This window comes from Oryzias latipes, chromosome 11 (genome assembly GCF_002234675.1).
Source record: "Oryzias latipes chromosome 11, ASM223467v1".
NCBI lineage: Eukaryota > Metazoa > Chordata > Actinopteri > Beloniformes > Adrianichthyidae > Oryzias > Oryzias latipes.
Window position 1 is genome coordinate 10,903,648 of NC_019869.2, and position 15,230 is coordinate 10,918,877.

The window sequence follows — 15,230 nt, forward strand, 5'->3', positions numbered from 1 at the left end:
ACATTTTTCTCATTTTTTTTCTGTTTTGTCCTTTTCATCTCCACTTATTTCAGGTACTTCTGATTTTTTTCTGGCTAATTGCTTGCATGTAGAAACCCATAGATCATCTCAAGTTGTGCTCACAGTGCTGCATGACAGCAGCTGGAGAAATCCCACAGGCATGGAGAGAGTAGAGGGCAGAAGAAAGGATCCAGAAAACAAAAAACAAAACAAAAAAGAACACAGAGATGGAAGATGCTGCAAAGCTTAATGAATTACTTTTAAGACCAAGTTTAGAAAACAATAGAAATATTACAAAGAAACACTTACATAAATTGAGATTGTCAACTTGAATTTAAGATGTGTCAGATTAAGTGTTTGAACTGGTAAAAACTATTTTTAATTAGGAGTTTGTCAGAGTTGGCAGCAGAAACACTTTGAACAGAAAGTTAATGCTTGACTGCTGTAAACACATCAGAAATGGATTTATTAGGTCACACGACAGACATTTATGTAAATATTATTAAAGTAAAAACACTTGTTATTTACATTATTGTTATTTACATTGTGTAAAATTATATATATTTTTTGTGCAATAAAGGTGTCAGGTCAAGAAATTGTCACGGGAACAACAACAAGAAAAAACAACAACACTGTGTTATTTCAGTCACAAGAACAATTTAAATCTCAGTAGGTAAGTACCACTCCACTAAATGGGTCAAAGCTACACCCTTCACACACTTTAATGGGTACAGCTACACTAATGCACTGTGGCGTAGAAGCTTGTTACAGCAATGCTTCTTTTTAGGATTGCATGATAGTTTTACCAACAACAGGAGGAATTGAGAGCTTGTGTCAGACAGTTTTTTACAGAACAAAAAGGAGAAAAGGAAAAGAAAAAAATCTAGTTTTTTCTCTGAGATGTAAAACTAGGCAACCCAAAAACACAAATAAATCTGTGTGTAACGCAAAAGGGTTAAAGAAGGATGCTAATTTAGGGGGGAAGATTTCAAAAAAGGTCATCAGAAGTGCGAGAGATTGAGAAAATTGAACAGAACCATTTAAAATACACTAACAACCACGGACAAACAAACCCACACTCTAACGCCAAAACCAAATAAACCTCAGGTGGCATTTAAACATTGGTTACAAATTAAGTGAAAATTAAAGAAGATCTAGCACAGTGGTGTAGTGGTTAGCACTCTTGCCTCACAGCACGGCCCTAGTTCTAATCCTGGCTGTGTTCTTTTTGTGAGGTTTGCATGTTCTCCTCATACATGTTTGGGCTTTTGGATCAGTCCTGCTTTTGGGGCCCCTCAGAAAAGCAAAAACACATGTTCTGTGTGATCACAGATCTACAATAGCAACTGTTCAGCACATACTTCACCTGTCACAGCACTGCAACTGAGCCCACCATGTGTGAACACAGGGGCAGGGTAATGGGAGGGAGGGGGGCTGATACCCCTTCAGCAAAAAGCTTTGCCCCCAATTTTTGAGACTTGCTCAATTAGGTTCTCTCCCTTCAGTGGCACACCCGCTGAGCCGTCTCTATCTGCTCTTCTATGGTTAGACACGTAAAGCTCCCAGCTGCTACAGTTAGGTGTTATCCGGAGGCTAGAATTGGTGACATAGAGGGAAACTTTCTAATGTTAGCCCAGTTGTAAGTCCAGATTCCGTCGAGTCGTGATTCACGCAGGTAACGACGCCCGACGGAGACAATCAGAGGTTCTCAAATTAAAAGTAGAATCAGTGTGTAACCTGGCTAAGTCGATGTCAGACACTGTAATTTTCTCTGGTCTCCTGCCGAACTTAGTCAGTGATGAAATGTACAGCCACTTTTCATCATTTAACCTCTGGTTAGCTAGATAGTGCCCAGAAAATGGCGTTGGCTTTATGGACAATTGGAGTGCATTTTCAGGAAAGCCCGGACTCATGCGGCGAGATGGCATCCATCCCACGTTGGACGGAGCCACTCTTCTTTCTTCGAACATTTCTGCTAGCATCAGTTGTGCTGCCTGGCAACATAGAGGTGAGACCCGGGCACAGAGCAGCAGTTTACAACTCCTTGGCAGAGCAGCAGCAGTTCATTGGAAATTTACCTGCTGTGGGCGTGGCTATTGGCGTGGTCTAAGCCAGCCCTCACGTCCTATCATTCCTCCGTTCACACTCTCTCCTGCAAGCTTACCGCCCCTCACACCCCCAACCTAACATTAGCGATGCAACAGCAATAGTGAGCGATACTGAAGCTATCCAGCATACAGTTTTGAGCCAGATGCCAGCTCAGACGAGGAACACAAAGGCGTTTATGGATCTATTTGTCTACAAGTGGATGAATCAGAATGGAGCAGGGACCTTGGGGCCCGGCCATTGTAGCCTCTAGTCTACGTAAAAGCTACAAGCTTTTTCCAACTACATTTTCGTGTCTGCTCCTGATTCACAATAATTTGAAAAAAGAAATACTCAGAAATGCAATTTTAAGCATTTTCTTTGCATGTGACCTACATCATGAGAAAAGCACCAACAACACGAATTTCATTGGAGAAGGTCTTTAAATTTGTCTCAAAAGGGCAATACATCACACTTATTTAAAGAAATGTTACCAAGTCAAATACTCCTGGTCACAGATATTCTTCACTGATAGCAAGGAAAAAAACACATCATGTATTCTATTGAATTGTTTTAAGAAAGGCCAGTTTAATCTTTAGATAACTCTTTTAAGTAAACATATAGATGATAAAAAGAAAAAGATAAAAACAAAATAAAACCATACTTATATCTTTTTTCTTCTTTCTGCTTAAAACGTTTTTAATTTTGTGACTTCATGGAAGATGCTGGAACCCAAGAAAAGTGGGATTAGGGTTTTTTTATTGCCACTTTATTTTCTGTGAAAGAAAGCATTGCACCTTTCTCCTAGCTGGAGCTGTGTGCTGAAGACTTTTTCCCAACTTTAGATCTTTAATGATTCTCCTTCACACCCCTGACTTGAGAAACTGGTGTATGAAGAGCTCACAAAATGCCCAGTGTGCACATTCACCTGCCTCAGTCACTTTCTGAAGCTCACCCCAGTGCTATTTAAGGTACAGCAACAATTTTTGTGATGGGTGACCAAGCAGGGGAAAAAGCAACTGACAGGCACAACTACACACCCCGGAAGAGGAGCAGATGGATGAGAAAGCAGATGAGATATAAATGTATAGAGAATAACTGTCACAGAGGGATGATGGGTTTGGAGGGCGGAGGGTGAGGGGAGGAAGTGTAAAGCTGAAAGCAAGTAAGATAGACCCGTGAAAAGTCAAATGATGAAAGACAGAGTGTGGTGAAAATCGGTGCAGAAGTGGGGAGATGGATGGAGAGACCTCCTCACCCTTTTTGCCTGAATTTATGCAGGCCTCTAAAAAACTGCTTCATCTGTTACATAACCACAAAAAAAGTCTTTCTGCAGTTGCCACAGTAACCACTCACACACACCATAGCAACCAAGGTTACAACCGTACAGTTGTCTTGTGGAGACAGAGCCGCATAGAATTGTAAGATATTGTCACATACTTCAATCTTCCTCAGTTTTTAACAAACTGTAGAGTCCGTATTGACGATCTGTATGAGAGCACATAGGTTGATAAAGGAGCGCAAACCCGCGCCACCGTCCTTTCACATCATACAGATTAAGAGAGAAAATCATTACACAAATCCACAGCCTTAATCACCGCTGTGGCTGTTCATCATACATTCCCCCAGCTCCTGCAAAAAGAAAGATTACACCAGCCATTAGAGCTCGCAATTTACACTCCCTCCATTTTTCATTGGAAGTCTGTCTGTCGTTTCCTCGTATCAATTACAAAAAACCGTCTGTCGTGTGGCTTCCCTGAAGTTAAACTTCAAAAAATGAACTGAGTCTAAAAATGAACATACAAGCCTGGACTTCCCCTGGAGAAACCCGGTTTGTCGATTGCTGAGGACAGTCCATTAGACACAGTGATTAGGAGAAGAATCTCGCTAATTAGGTGGCTTAACAAGGCAGAACATCTTCTGTTATGCCAAGCCTATCGTTTGGATCTGGTCCATGTCTGATTGAAAAGCCAACGGGCTCACAGTAACATTCACAGTAACATTGAAGTCAGGGGACCTTACAGCACATTTTTCTGCTGGGGCTATTCTGTACCATTTTCATGAAATACTTGATCAAAAGCACTTAAAGCCAAAGAGTTCTCTGCTGAATTGCTGCTACTGTGTGTAGTATTTGAAAATGGGTTCTTATTAAAGAATTAAAACAAAACCTTTGTCTTGTAAAAAAATTATACAGGCAAACCCCTATGGTTGCAAAAGAAGAATGATTAAGGCCTTGACGCCTTCATCAAAACAGGAAATTGTTGTATTAAAGCTGGAGATAAATTCAGGTGTTGTGGGGATGAACACCATTTTTTAAATAAACATATTTTCTTCTGTTTTAAATAAACTGAGCTTTTGGTTTTGTCTTTGAACCCGCGTAGAGTGGGGCAAAAAAGTATTTAGTCAGCCACAAATTGTGCAAGTTCTCTCACTTAAAAAGATGAGAGAGGCCTGTAATTTTCATCATAGGTATACTTCAAATATGAGAGACAAATTTGGGGAAAAAAATCAATCCAGAAATTAACATTGTCTATTTTTTAAAGAATGTATTTGTAAATTATAGTGGAAAATTAATATTTGGTCAATAACAAAAGTTCAACTCAATACTTTGTTATATTCCCCTCTATTGGCAATGACAGCAGTCAAAAATATTCTGTGTTAAGGTTTTTACAAACTGTTGCTGGTATTTTGGCCCATTCCTGCATGCAGATTTCCTCTAGAGCAGTGATGTTTTGGGGCTTTCGCTGGGCAACACAGACTTTCAGCTCCCTCCAAAGACTTTCTGTGGGGTTGAGATCTGGAGACTGGCTGGGCCACTCCAGGACCTTGAAATGCTTCTTATAAAGCCCCTCCTTCGATACCCCAGCAGTGTGTTGGGGATTGTTGTCATGCTGAAAGACCCTGCCATGTTTCATCTTCAAGTTCTTGCTGAGGGAAGTAGGTTTTCACTCAAAATCTGTCCATACATGTCCCATTTATTCTTTCCTTTACACGGATCAGTCTTCCAGGTCCGTTTTCCGAAAAAAATCCCCAAACAAGATTTTTCCACCCCAATGCTTTAAAGTAGGTATGGTGTTCTTTAGATGCAATTCAGCATTCTTGTGTGTTACTGATGGTAGCCTTTGTTACTTTGGTCCCAATTCTCTGCAGGTCATTCACTAGGTCCCCCTTGTCTTTTTAGGTAGGAAAACTTGCACAACTGGTGGCTGACTAAATACTTCTTTGCCCCACTGTATGCAGGTTCTTGAACACGCATTCAGCCCATGGTGTTCACACTGGACAAGCAGGGAGGGGTTTTCTTCTTCTTTTCTTTTTCTGCTCTCTATTAGCTCATGTCTGTCACCTAGAGTTGGAAGAGGCTTGCTGAATAATGTTGAAGCGGTGCAAATCTCACAAACCTTGCTCCAGGTATTTTCTTTCTCAGCTTTATTCCGAAATATGACAGCTCACATAAATTTCCAGCTGGGCACAAACTGCAATTATTGATTTCTTCTTCATGTTCAATTTTCAAATAGTTGGCACTTTTGTGAATTAAATGGGACACCATCCTTACATCACTACCAAATCCAAGTCCCCAAGTGGTCAAAGTCACACCTGGTTTTATATTCCACACCTGTTCAATGGCCGTGCATTTTGTATGTAAAGCTCGAAAACAGTCGTACTTGTGCAGCACAAGAGTTTTGAATGCGGAAGCCTGAAAAGCGCATATACACATGTTTACATAGACCTTTCTTTAGAAGTGGCCGCTTGAACGTGCATTGCCAAGGACGATGTGAACGTAGCTATAGAGATTACTTCACCATCTCTAGCGGATAACAGCATCATCAAGCATCAGGCTATTTATTCCATGTTATACAATGTATGAAGCTTTAATATTACATGATTTAGTATATGGAGAAATAAATTGCCTTTTGTTTCTCAACAATAATTGGGTTGACCTTCTTTGGATCATACAGAAGGTAGCCTCAGCTTCTGCAAGACTGATGCCAGACTCTTTTGTTTTCTTACAGAGTTGAAAAATATACACGAAGAATACTTTGGACAAAACCGACACTGTAGAGCCAGTGTAGTGATGAGACGCTGTCTGCACACTCCACCCCTGCAGTCAATAATGATTGATTACTCCGTCACAGTCTCATAACTGCACTCATTATTTCTTTCAGTTTAAGCCTCTGTGTGAGGAAAAACCTCAAGTTTTTAAAATTATAATGAAAAATATAGCTGGTAGCCCTCTACTTAAGGGTTCTTACAGTTTTAGTCCAGGTTGTCTTCCACAGCAGTAAACTTTGCTAAATATTTTTTTAGTGCAGCAGTTTGTTCTGCAGTCTTTCATCCTCTGCAATTAGATGCCTCAGTCTTATAGCAGGTCAAAGGGTTTGTGGATTGACTGAGCCAAGGGAGAGCAATGTTCTTCTCTGAATTCCCAGCATCCAATTCTTTAGGGTTTACTGTAATTGTTTTTTTTTTTTATTCTTGTGGCTGTGTGTATTGATGACAATGAGAGATGTTTACTACTCTTAAATATAATTAGCATTTAAAGTCACTTTCTTTATGGCTTTTCATTCTATTTGCTGTGCAAGGGAATTTAACAATCTGCATGTGCTAGCATCAAATCAGTTCTGAGCTGCAGCCAGTGCTGCTTGCTGCTGAAATGTAGCCTAAGTTATCATGTCATTTTAAAGCATTTTTTTGCGCGCTTATCAAAGTTCTTTTTCAAGTGTAATTTTATTAACAGCAGGGTCTTGTACACACATTTGTTTGGAACCAAGATTATGTCACTTTTCACAGTTTCTTTATCCCTAAAGATAAACTTTTGAGAACAGAGACGTTCAGTCTCTTTTTGTACCCCTCCCGTTGTGTAAAGTTCTTTATTCATGCAAGACCCAGCTTGCAGAAAGGGGGGATCAAGGACGGAGCTACTCAGCTCAGTACCAATGGCCATGCCCATGTAGAGGAGATTTTTAGAAACAGAGGCTTCAGATAAACATGAAATATCACATTTAGGTTGTGGGATTTTAAGTAAACCACTGGGAACGTTTTTATTTAAAAAATTTCATGGGAGGACTATAAAGGAATTTAATTAGTAGGATGTAAATGTCTGTTTTTATTCTAATACACTAATTGCAGAATTTAAAATATTCTCAAGCAGTTTTACCGCTTAGCACAAAGAAAATTGTGTTAATTGGTGTTTTTAACATGTTCTGTGGCATTTTTCTGATCATGGGGGACATTTATAAGAACTTAAGCTTCAAATTGCATCTGAGTATTTTTGTTTTCAAATTGCTATGAATCAGGAGTAAATGAAAAAAATGCCATTTAAAAGAGCTACATCTGGTAAGCCACAAGCTCCCTTCTCCACTCTATTCTGATGCATCCGCTTACAGTAAATCTTTGTTTTCCTTTTCTGAGCTGGTCTCTGGCTCAAAACTGTATGGCTGTATGGTTCCAATATTGCTGCCCTTAAATTGTTGCACTCGTAATGTTATGTTGGGGTTGCACTGGGCAACTACCAGGGGTAGAGCACATAAGCAGATAGATGATGGGAAATGAAGGATGGTTTACTCTGCACCAACAGTAACACCCACAACTCAGAATTGAATTTCTAATAAACTACAGCTGCTCTGCAGAAACTATATCCTAGAAAAAACATTTTTTTAAATTTTAAATTTTTTTTAAAATGGCATCACCAGAATTAAAAGACCACCTGTAACGCTTTGAAAATATATCAAAAAATGGTCAGAATGAAACTTAATAAAAGTAAAAAGACCCCTTGTTTCAAGAAAAATTGTCTCATTTTCTCTCTTGTTTGAAATATAATCTTATAAAGAAAGTTTTTTAATGGCAAAATAATTGTAGTTTAATTAACGTGTCTCATTGATTAGATTTGTTTCCTTACTTGAAGATTTCCTTTTAATTGAAAGGATTTTTTTGACTTATATCTTGGGGGCTTTTTTTGCAGTGCACTGTTTTCCTCTGTCGTCTTATCTTTTTTTTTTTTAAACAGTTTTCTTTCACTTTTACTGTGAGATATTTAAACAGCCGTCTTGTGTGCACCAAGTCTTGCCATGAGGAATAGCAATGGTAATTACCTATAGTGGAGGTGGAACTAGACTGTGATGAGACAACGAAAATTGCAATCTGGATGAATGGTGTAGGACGGGGAGCAGACAGCACCTTTTCACACTATCCTTTGTTTACGAATGTTTCACTGTCTGTTTAAATTAGTAGACAGCTCAATGTGGTACCCTTATCTCATAGAGGGGGGTATCAGTGGCTGACAGAAATGGCTCAGTCAGCAAGTATTTTGTTCAAACAGAAAGGTTTCCCTTTTAGTTTAATGGCACTAGTTATCAGCTGGTTGGCAGTTACTCCATCTACAAAGAGCTAAAAGACCATGTGGGAAAAGGTCAGACTCCTGGCCTGTGGTCTTTTGCTGCATGTCCTCTCACTTCTCAGACGTCTCATAACTGTCATAATTGGTTTGGAGTAAAGACAGACAGAATATCCAAAAAATGGATGAGTGAGAGAAGACTTTTTGCAAAACAATAAAAGTCAAGTACTTTTATAATATAGCTTTAGCTCTAACTCTTTGGACTACTGTAACTCTTCAACTGTTGATCCAATTTTCTTCTGAAATAGTGAAAAGCATAATCAGCTTATTCACATTGATTACGTAAAAACAGTTGAAGAGATACAGTACGTTAAAGCTCCATTATTAAAGGGTTAATGAAGTCTCAAAATGCTCACGGTCTCCTTGGCAACAATAAGGCTCTCACTGATTTGAAGAATAAATTCAGAATTCTTTGAGTATATTTTTTTTTTGTTTTTGTCAAATTCAGAAATTCTGATTTTTTGAAAGGGTCTATATTATGCAAAATAAACCTTTTGAGCTTTTAAGTCTATTATAATGTTAATTTCCAAACCTTTTCCTAGCCCACGAAAGCAGGCGGGTTCTCACATTGTGACGTAGAAAAGTGAAGAACAGCCCCTTCCAGGAAGAGTCTGTGCTGCCAGCACCACCATCTAACACACACCTACTTTAATAAAAATAAATCATTCTTTAGTGTGCCAAAGGTAATAAATTATCATATGAATGTAGTTTATTCTGAAAGGCTTAAGAAAGGCGTAATATATGCCCTTTAAATGCATGTTTGAATTATCAAAATTTAACATTTCAATCTTTTTTCTCCTCATTTAAGATGTAGACTCATTTCATTTTTCTTCTTGTACAAAGTTAGAGTTAATTTTGAATATATTTAAGATATTTTTAAAAAGTAAAAGACATTGTAAATGGGCTGCATAGTGGCACAGTGGTTAGCGCTCTTGCCTCGAGGCAAGAAATCCCCAAGTTCAAGTCCTGGCTGGGGGTCCTGAAACCTTTCTGTGTTGAGTTTGCATGTTCTCCATGCGTAGGTTTTGTCAGGGGACTCCGGCTTCCTCCCACCTTTCAATAACAATAATTGGTTACTCTAAATTGTCCATAGGTATGAATGTGAGTGTGCATGGGTGTGTGATTGTGACCCTGCGACAGACTGGAAACCTGGATGTTCCCTGCCTTCACCAGCAAGTGGCCGGGATAGGCTCGGGCAGAACAGTGACCCCGAAAGGGACAAAAGACGGATTAGAAGATGAATTAATTAATTAAAGACATTGTGCAGTAAAACTGTTCTTTAGAATTAAATTTGTAAAAAAAAAACGGTAACTGCATAAATGTAATTGTTACTACTGACCAGCATAAAAGCTAATAAATTACTGCTTTAAAGGCACAAAGGATGTTCAATGATTTAGTTTTAAATGTTAATTTTGCAAAAATGAATACAAATACCTTAAAACTGTATTTAAGCCACAAAGCAATTCAAACTGGAATCTGAGATCACAAATGACCAAATTATGTAATCAGTAACTTCTACAGTATTAAGCCAGTTTTTCAGTGATTACTCAATTGTATTTTGCATCTTCCCTATCAATTAAGCAAATTCCATTTCCAGTTGAAGAGACTGTATTTGGAAATGCTGTGGCCTGGTTACAACGTGCTAATGTAAAAAGCATCATGCTTGATTTTCAAAAGCAGTGATGGACAGACGGTTAGATTCGTCATATGGATGGCACACGGTTGTAAAGCTGACAGAAGGTGTTGCAGCATTCTTACGAAACCATCTCACATAATCTGTTCTGTCTTAGAAAATATAAGATTATCAGGGTTACCAGATTCTCTGACATTTAACGACACAAGATGGTCAGTCAGAAGGTTTTCTATTGGTCAGCTCTTAGGGGAACAAACCATGTAGTAAAAGCTAGTTATTCTACCAAAACATTATCTGTGACAGAATGATTGACTGTAGGGTGCAAAAACCCCAAATAAATAATTAATAAAAATTCATGGCATCTTGTTTTTTTTATATAACATCAGGACAAAGTGCTAAAGCAGCATCTAAACAAAGCAAAATACATTCCATCAAAATGGGTTGTGGAACTAGCATCATTTACTGTAAAACTGCAAATTATGTCTTTCACATAATTTTGAAACAATTTGGGACATTTATCTTTGACGTTTTTGGCGTGCATGTTAATGCACAGTTGCGTTCATATCTTCTCCATCTCTACAACGCAACGTTTCAATTATATAGTTTGGTCCTGAATAGATTAATTTCCTCATCTTAAAAAAAAATCTTTCAATTCTTAATTTCTGTTTTTATCCAATTTGAATTATAAACAAATAGAAACAAACAATTAGAGGATTAAAAAGGTTTAGGAGTTAAAATAACTGGTTGATGTTTGGGAAACTGGGTTATTGTGCTGGTCCCCAGTCTGGATAAAATACAGGGTTACAGCATCCGGTGTAACAAACTCTCACACAAACCACCTGTGTGAATCAGTGAAAGCTAATTCATTGTGGCAACCCTTGAAGGGATGGGTGGACAGGTCAACAATGACTTTTTTTGTGGGGTAAAAATGTAATTACAAAAATTAATTTCCAAATATAAATTCAATTTATTAAAACAAAATGTGACATTGTTTACAGTAAAATAAAAAAAGATAAAAATTAAAATAAAAAAAACATAACTAGAAACATGATTTATTTTGCTTTGATCATGTTACTAAAAAAGATTTTTTTCTTTCATGTAAGTGGAGCTTTGGCGCAATTTCAATAGGGAAGATCGACCTCATCTTCAGGTACGCTGGGTTGTTGTTTCTTCACTTCACTCGTCACTCATCAACTAGTCCTCACTCTGAGCCAATAGCCAATGTCCTCACTTTCTTCACAGAGAATCACAAACAAAATTCCTGCCTTTAGAGGTTTGTTTATCCGAATTCCAGAAACGTTGCTGATCCATCTCCGCCCTGTTCTCTTCCTGCCTCCTCGATTCGGAGCGGTCTGGGCTCCAAATTACCATCAGAGTCTAGGATCTGGGGTCTCTTCACATGGTCCAAGGTCATCACAAAAATGCAAGATGTTTCGGGCCCAGAGCCTAACTGCCAAAGATTATTGACCATTTCATGCACAAATTTCTGTTTCAATATAGAATCTTTCAATCACACTTTCAAGATATCTCTGGAAATGCGACGATCCTCAAAATAAGTGTAAAAGACTGTTTTGATTCAAAGTGGAATCGTTTCTTTGTATCCACTTTTCTGTCCTTTTTTCGATTTAGGGATGCATTGAAACCACTGATTATTAACAAATATTGCCCAAAGTTTGTAATGAAATAACAATAATACTTAGTAAATGTACTTGTGAAAAGTGTGCAACTGTTTGTTAAGTGCAACATTAATCTATTCCTAATACCTTATAAAAATCAAAACTAACTCATAAAAACCTTTGGATTAATGGAGCCAAAAGAAAATGCACACTTCTCAAAACGACATTGGAAAGTATTTATTCTGTAAAACAGAATACATTTTTTTAACCATAAACATTATAAATTCTGGAAGGATCAACGACATTATCATGTTTTTAAAGGGGAAGAACAATTGAAATCTGTGAAAGAGTTGACTTTAAATATCCAAGCCTTCTCTCACATCCGGTGACGATAAAGAGTTCCTCATTCATCACTGTCTCCAGGACTTATCAGTTTCCGATTGTGTTAGATGGACTTTCACAGGAGTAAACACTGTCTCTTCTCTTACAGTTCCTCCTGACCAGGCCAACGGACCTAATTTGTCTCGTCAGGCTCTGTTGCTTCCAGTCCTCTCCATCTTACACTTCAAGCCCAACCTTAATTTCCTTCCTCCAGTCAAGGACAGCACTTCGTTCTTTGGAGCTTGACTAACTACAAATCTAGAGGGATTGTCTTTGTAAGGACAAAGCTTCAGGCTAGGCAGTCTATTTACTTTTTATTTTTATCCAAATATAGCCTGTTTGTACTTTTTGTACTCTGCCCAACCAGGAAAAATGTGATGAACAAAAAAGTGTGAATGCAATTCTGCTGCAATACCATGTGGTGTTTTCATGCAGGTGAGAGTCAATGGCTGGACTTTTGTGTTCTAATGAAAAAAGAAATGAATAGTTGAAGTATCTGAGTATGGTTTGATGAAATTTAGTTCACCAGTTCTGAAATAAAGAGCACAACATGTGACGTTAAAATCTAGCTGTGCTTTACAGAATATCTTTGGGCAGAACAAACAACTGCAACTTCTTTGATGTAACACTGGAAAGCCTTTAGGTGTTCTGAACCTGCAGCAAATGTCAGCTGTAACAACAAGAGAAGCTGTCCCATTTTGTGATAAATCCTCCTTGGAATTGAGTTTAAACCACACTACAAAATGTCAGTGTTCTCTCAGTTTGGCTAGAGAGTCTCTCTCAAACCATTTATCGTTAATTAATATGACTCTCAATGAATGGGGTGGTAACCCTATGTGATCAATGGGATTTGCCAGTCAACGAGCAGAGACATTAATGGCTGCTCAAACTTGCTGAGCAGGTGGAAGACGAGCATTTATTACCGGACAAAACTTGTAAACAAGTTCTGCACATCTGCAGACGGCATGAGCGCGCAAAGGTTCCTTTGTCGCTGTCCGTGGTCCTGAAAGCTGAGGAACCATGGACAGCTCCATACCAAGCGCCTTGGTTTTTGTTGTTTCAGGCCCAGAATGAATGCCAAACTATTAAGTTCATTGAAACAATGGGAAAATGTTGATTTAAGCGCTAAACTGAAATGTATTTGCACATTTTATAAAAGGAAATTCTGGAGAACAAAGACATGAAAGCCATTAAGTATGCCATTTTAATTATATAGGCTTTAGGGTAAATTTTGAAACATACAAATTTTAAAAATAGAAAATTCAATGAAATAGTTGAATAAAAACTTACGAGTGCCATCAAACCGTGTGGCTATAGTGTCCAGAAACGTGTTCTGTGGCGCTAATAATCCCTTCATCACAGGCATGTTCCTTGCTGATCGTGGAAGTCCCCATTAAAGTTGCCGGGAAAAAAGGGTGTAAGTCGTCCATATACGTGAGCTGCTCCGTGAAGACGCCGAGGCTCTGTGAGACCAGCTCCCCAGTCAACTCAGCACAAAGCAAACCCGGGCTGTAGATGGATGTGCGTGATGCGCGCAGCCGTGCGTCTGTCGCGCGTGTGAGAAACAGGGTGAGAGGAAGCCCAGAGTTGCAGTTCAGGTAAAAAGCGGTGAACACGTGAGATTTTCAGAGCTGCTGATGTTGTGGCATCACTGTGGGAGCGTCTCTGCACAGCTGTCTGAACTGCATCTGCGACTACAGTGAGTTTCTCACCAAGAAGACGAATAAACTTGCTTTTCCTGTTCTCCCCACTCCCTCTGCTTTGTATAAATCATTCTCTTTGCAGATTTGCATTATAATACAGGGTAGACAGTTCCTCTTCTGTGATCTATGAAAGTGAAAAGAAAGTTGAGATGGGAAAAAAGGATTCAAAAGAGACAGACCGCTACACCTGAACAAAGAGAAAGGACGGAGAGGCAGAGAGCAACAGCAAGAAGTAACATTAATGCAGAAACTATACAGACTTCAAAATGTTAATTAAAAAAACAAGCGAAAATAATGATCATAATAAAGTAAACGAATGCGCACTTTGTCACAGAGCAACAAAATTTAATGACAATAGACCGACGATTGTATGGAAAACACGTTTTAGCGTCATCTAGTGGTATTTTGTTTTATTTTTATTTTATCATTAAAATATAACGTAATCCAATTCAGCCCAGAAAAATGATAAAATTTCTCAAAAACATATGCATTTATTAATGTTTGAATCAAGTGTAAAATTATGTGTCTCTTCAAATTAGAATTTTTATATTTTTTAATTCACCCTAAAAAATATGCTTTAGTGTAATTAGGTCCATTGCAGCTTTCTTGTTTGTTCCAAAACTTTCCAGGATTTGTTTTCTTTTTTCCTAATTTTGAGTTTTCTTGAAGGAACAGCTCAGAACGTTGAACAAGCGCACCTTTTTTACTTTGCTGCCCTCTCGTGGAGATTAAGGCTTACTACAAACTGACCGCATGAAGTGATGTTGCATCTTCAGAAACTGCTTACTTATTTGCAGAAATCAGCATCTAAGTTCCTATGTAGATATCTCTGCAGGGGGACAAGATTCCCCCCACCCACCAACAAGCTTTGCCCCCACAATCCTTGAGTAATAGTATCTTTATTGACACAGATTAAGAAATCATCAATACAAGCTTCTTTGGGCATTGCAAAAATAACTAAATCAGTCGTTAAATTGCCCTTCAAATTATTTGTCTCAATACTAAAACATTTTGAAACTCTGATGTTCTCATTTTAGATAGATAGATAGATAGATAGATAGATAGATAGATAGATAGATAGATAGATAGATAGATAGATAGATAGATAGATAGATAGATAGATAGATAGATAGATAGATAGATAGATAGATAGATAGATAGATAGATAGATAGATAGATAGATAGATAGATAGATAGATAGATAGATAGATAGATAGATAGATAGATAGATAGATAGATAGATAGATAGATAGATAGATGACTTTATTAATCCCACAATGGGGAAATTTCATTTCTGTGGCAGCAACACGACATTCAGAAATAATCTATATAACATCAATAAAGGACATCACAATTGACATTTATATTAGATAATTAAAAATATTACTAAAATTATTATGAAAAATTATTATCGAAATTAG

The 15,230-nt window shown here is 38.0% G+C and overlaps 1 protein-coding gene across 1 annotated transcript in view; it reads right to left on the reverse strand.

The window, feature by feature from the left end:
• kcnh8 (potassium voltage-gated channel subfamily H member 8) overlaps positions 1 to 13,803 on the reverse strand; it is a 71,863-nt gene extending 58,060 nt beyond the window's left edge. Inside the window, exon 1 of the mRNA XM_011480853.3 lies at positions 13,397 to 13,803. Coding sequence (XP_011479155.1) covers positions 13,397 to 13,472 — 76 coding nt within the window. The 5' untranslated portion in view covers positions 13,473 to 13,803. The remainder of the gene's footprint in view (positions 1 to 13,396) is intronic.
• Between the last annotated feature and the right edge of the window lie 1,427 nt (positions 13,804 to 15,230).